This window comes from Sphaeroforma arctica, assembly GCF_001186125.1.
Source record: "Sphaeroforma arctica JP610 unplaced genomic scaffold supercont1.2399, whole genome shotgun sequence".
NCBI classification, from domain to species: Eukaryota; class Ichthyosporea; order Ichthyophonida; genus Sphaeroforma; species Sphaeroforma arctica.
Window position 1 is genome coordinate 1628 of NW_014038159.1, and position 5246 is coordinate 6873.

The following is a 5246-nucleotide window of genomic DNA, read 5'->3' on the forward strand; positions in this document are numbered from 1 at the left end:
ATATACGTTCTCGTTAAGAATGCTATTCGCGAGTCAATCATCGGGTATGGCGCAAGTGGGATCCGAGCTGTGATACTCAAAGATGCAGCCGAAAGCATACCTACATATAGGGGTCAGTGACCAAGCAACATCCACCCAATAAAAGTATATCTACTGAAGGATGTAGAAGTTAAGCTGTATATCTGTTTGCGGAAGAAGCTTTGGACTGCAATGTTAGCTAACGAGAAACGAATATCATTTCTTTGCTTCATTCGCAACTTCGGCTGATGCGTTAGTTGTAGAGGGTGGTATGATTTATATCTGATAGCCATATCAGCAATAGTGGCGTACCTATTTCGACGTGGCTTAGAGTATAGAAATCAATTCTCCATTTTATTCCTTGAAACTATGCGCAGAAGTACTATTGGAGTTAAATACGATACGGGTGGGAATGTGCTCAGCTCATTCATCACCATAAGGCGTGGCTGATGTTTTCCGCCACCTGTGCATGAAGGGGAGATCGACTGAAGTCAATTGCTTGTTGAATGTGGGAGAAAGGCGAATAGTAACAGCTTCATACCAAAAAATGACACAAATCATGCAGATGCTGAAAAGCTATGTCTGGATCACGAGCAACAGTGCCAGTAGAAGACATGAAGCAGCAATGGCAGCTCACTATTGTAGATATGACTTAGCAACAACACCCCATAAAAAAGGACATGAGTTGGTAAGACAGCGGTCGAATGGTAGGCCAAAGATAGCGAGGACAGCACCGTGACCGTCAACATGCGGTACGAAGATAGGAACAAAGGTGGCCAAATATAGCATTATACGGAACTTGCATCATTTAGCAACATAAAATAGCAAGTTCCCACCAGTGCTGCGTTTTAGAGTACATATACATATACATATCTACGAACCTTGAAAGTAAAAATTGTGAAACAGAATTTGAGCCGTGAGCGTCCTTTGTCGTCTGTGTCGTTGGCGTCGATGGCTGTGGTGGTCGGCGAATTGTGTCTACTATCTCCCCTGTTTGATGAGAAAAATGCGCAACATCAGCGCTGTATGATATGTTGTTGCGGTCTTGTGTATACTGAAGTGACGTCTGTGGTGGTGTGTTGTTTTGTATTTGCAACTGATTTCCCTGTATTACGTAAATATAGTATGCAATTCCAGTGCATGAATTACTCTGATATCTTCCGAAAACATTGAATGGACAACTCTTATTTCTTGATATAATAACCCCTGGGAGATAAAAATTAATACAGTAGGTACGTCAGAGTTACCTGGGCATTAGAGAGGAGTATCGCCCATAACTCGAAGGCACTGAATTTCATTCTGTTGACACTGCAACGCATCATTGACAACTATGCATTGTGCAAGCATTGCCCCACATATATAAAAGTATTGCAAAGTCAGTTGCTGGCCTTGACTTCCAGCAGTAGAATGGTCCACCGTGAAAGCTTCATGTTGCTCATAAAACTCCACTATTTAGGTCAATACACTGTCTCCTTGTCTTGTAATACATATTAGTAGTACCGTAGCCAAGGGAAAAAAAATACTCTATGCAGCCCACAGCATGCAGTTCAAGTTTATCTACCTGCGACGGGTTATGCACAATATATAGTTAAATAAAACCGGTACCACTGAACACTCCAGAACACACAAAGTAATTACAGGGATAGTCAAAGTAACAAAAAATCGATCGCCATCTAAAACTCTGACAGTCAAACCAGCTGGGATATTGACCACCGCACATAAACATATGATGCGTTGCTTCTTGGCCACAGGATACATATCACTAGGAAAGTCTCCACATATGAATTCAAGAAAATTTGCATGCCGACTTCTGGATTTGACATACCAAGCGCTCTGGGACTCTGTCTGTCAAGTTTCTCGAATCCGTGCATTAACTCGGCGAGTGTCAGCCTAATAGCGGCATCTGATTCTTTCGCTATCATCTGGATTAGTAGTGCACAATGCCTTATCAAAACGGTAAAACCAGTCGATACGAGGGATATGGTCTTATGATACATTTTACATTAGTCATTACACAATTCGGAAAATAATAATTGTAAATTGAGATGTAAATCGAAAGTACTTACTTTCGATAAAATGGGCTGGAGCATTTGAAGGGAATCGACACTTTCCATGGCCATCATGTCTCTCGCAACTTGCACCCCCATTAGCGGACTTCGTTTATCATGATTTACCACCATAGAACCCTACAATACAAGATAGCGCTTGTTATTCGATGTAACAGATGGAAAGTTCATTCACCCTCACTAAGAGCAGTATTTGACTTGGGCCAGCCAGTGCAGTATTATATAAACTCAAGCCCAGAGAGATGTTTACAAGAACAAAACTTGATTCTAATAGTGACCATAGGCAGTTTGAAGTGCCAATGTATTTACACATTCTTGATTTGACATCGTTTCTTTACACAAAACGTAGAAAGTCAGGCATGTTTAGTGCGTGCAACGATTATTCGGAGATGTAATTCTATTTCATTGATTGACAGCAGAGACCGCCGCATCCCAGTAAATCGTCAAAGACCCGCAGTACGTGAAGGTCGGCTGCGGCACACATATACAGTATCTGTACAAAGTCACACCAAGTACCTTTTTAATTGTGGCATCATCCCATTCGAATTCTGCTTCATCGTCCACAACCGGCTCTATAGTAGGACGTTGTTTCTACAAAAAGTACCGCGTTCAAATGTAAGGCAAATATAAAAATAGTATTAAAGCGTCGTCGTAGATACACCGTTCACACCCGAGTAGAGTTTTAGGTATGATGACAAACAAACAAGTTGGCGTTGTACCGACAACATGTACTGCATGTCGATGTGGCACAATGTATGACGAGCTAAAACCCTATTTAAAAATGTCACCATACACAGTAGTGAGTCATGTCAATTGATGCCAAAAAACAGCCAGGCAACTTGCGACGTAAGAAAGTAGGTATGGCAGTTCGCTGGATCGTGAAACATATGAGTGTACGGATTATACTGTACGTATAGCAGAGGAGTTGTAAATAACATGCTCAGAGGCAACCATGTACATGTTGTATTCAGATACATGCACATACAATTGTAGCTTGTACTGTGTCATAAGACCAACTGGTGACCGTAGCGTCGTTCCCTCTGTCGTGATGAGAGTCTTGGCTTACATTATCCTCCTCGTCCGAGTTCTGATTATTAGCCTCGTAGAAATGGAACCTGTATAATACCGGGAACCAGAAATTGAATAACGATATCACCTCACAGGGAAATGGAAAAGAGCGGCGTCGATGAGGTGAAGAATAATCTAGGAGGAAAGGCATCAGTTTTGCGACAGAAGTATAGCATGATTGCACATTGTCAATCAGACCTTAGGTGACATACCGTTCTACCAGCTCTATGAGTATATTCGTACGTGCTGCATTCTTGATGAATCTATGTCTAAGTAGGTCTTTAGCGGACGGTCTCTGTGAGACGCAATTGAAGATAGTTCAGATGGGATGATCAGAGGATGAATTTGGATGCCAACTCTCTCGTCCTTCCAGACAGGCCAACTACATTAATATGCGTACATGTATCTAGACTAAAACGCAACACTATCATTAGCATTACAAAGCTCACCTCTTCAGGGTCTTTCTTTAAACACTGGTTTATAAAGTCTTTGAAGTCGCGCGAGTATTTGCATTTAGTCTCATCCAGTTCAGGAGGGGGATCTCGGGGAATTTGGAACAGCACTTTCATGGGATGAATATTAGATCTGGGTGGATGACCCTCCGCCAGTTCCATGGCTGTGATACCCAGCGACCATATGTCTGCCTATGATGGAGCAAGTACTCGATATATCAACAGAGTATAAAAATAGGCACAGATAGGGCTGCACTTACATCCATGTGTACGATTTCAAGATCTAGCGTCCAGATTGATATTATATAGGCCTATGTTAGATAAGTGATCTCAAGACTTAAAAGATGCCAGAGGGCAGATGTAGAAAATGGGACGGTACACAACTTAAACCCATTCCCCATAGTATATTTTTGACCGGAAATACCACATGACTAAACGGTTGACTTGAGATTACAAACAACAATACAGCTCCAGTAACTTAAGCAACTGCGGCCGATGCAGACATCCATGCCCACTACAAATAGGCCGCCTTTCATACCGAGCAGTTATATCCAGACTGACGGATAACCTCAGGCGCCATCCAGTATGGCGTGCCGACGAACGTGTTCCGCTTTGACATGGTGTCACCAATGCGAGCACTGACACCGAAATCAGCCAGCTTCACATTGCCATCCGCACCTACTAGGATATTGGATGCTGCTCAATTTTAAGGTGAATATAGCAGAGGATCAGTTTCAGACCACAATCTTATACTTTAGGACTAGGCGTGATACCCGAGCTGGTTGGGTGATCCGCGATTGCTTCAAAGCTACAATGAGCACGGACAATGTGTGCGTTGACCTCAGTCAAATCAAGCGCAAATTTGTGATGACGGTTTCTGATCTATGCTTACTGTGCGCGACCACATACTACAGTATACATTTCATGAGCGGCGAACAAGAAGCTACAGTCGATGCATATACCGAAAATAACTAGAGACAATGACACCATAAACAGTGTGACTAACCGGTGCACGACCGATGACAAAACGTACTGCAATGAAAAGAATCATGTTTACGAGTATGCTCGCTATCCGATGTAGCACTCACATGTCAAAATGGAAGCGGTACGCATAAAACAATACCAAGAGATGATAGACTTACACCTTCGAACGTCAACCACTTCTACAGTAAATTGATAGCCTAAGTTGATGCTTACATTTGATATCTCTATGGATCTTATTATTCGAATGCAGATACAGAAGCCCGCTTAACGTCGCTCGAATGAAGGTAGCAATATGTTGCTCCTGCATGACCCCGGCCTTCAGCTAGTAGAAGATATTGGGTCGTTAGATACTGGGTTTATCGTTGAAAGACTCAAGAAATCATAGAGGCAGAGATTAATAAATTGATGAATATCTATGGAGTTGAGGCTATAAATAGAACGTATACCTACATGTAGGTAAATGTACAATAAAGCTAATCACGTAAATCAAATGCTAACGACAACGTACACATATGTACTTTAAATATTGAAAGTGGTAAGAAGTTCCTATTCATGCCAGCAGAAATAGGCTGACAGCCGCAGATTGACTCAACTACTCACACGCACCCACTCCCACCCACCCACCCACCCACACCCACACCCACACATATACATACAT

General features: G+C 42.3%; 1 protein-coding gene across 1 annotated transcript; it reads right to left on the reverse strand.

Moving 5' to 3' along the window:
- Positions 1-284: 284 nt before the first annotated feature.
- On the reverse strand, positions 285-4911 carry SARC_12562 (STE/STE20/YSK protein kinase; the record flags this gene model as incomplete). The annotated part of the gene is made up of 10 exons (XM_014293329.1): positions 285-481; positions 900-1008; positions 1844-1940; positions 2085-2204; positions 2601-2675; positions 3070-3199; positions 3365-3447; positions 3602-3796; positions 4143-4300; positions 4802-4911. Coding segments are annotated over 10 exons (1117 nt in total), but the record flags the coding sequence as incomplete, so codon positions are not given.
- Between the last annotated feature and the right edge of the window lie 335 nt (positions 4912-5246).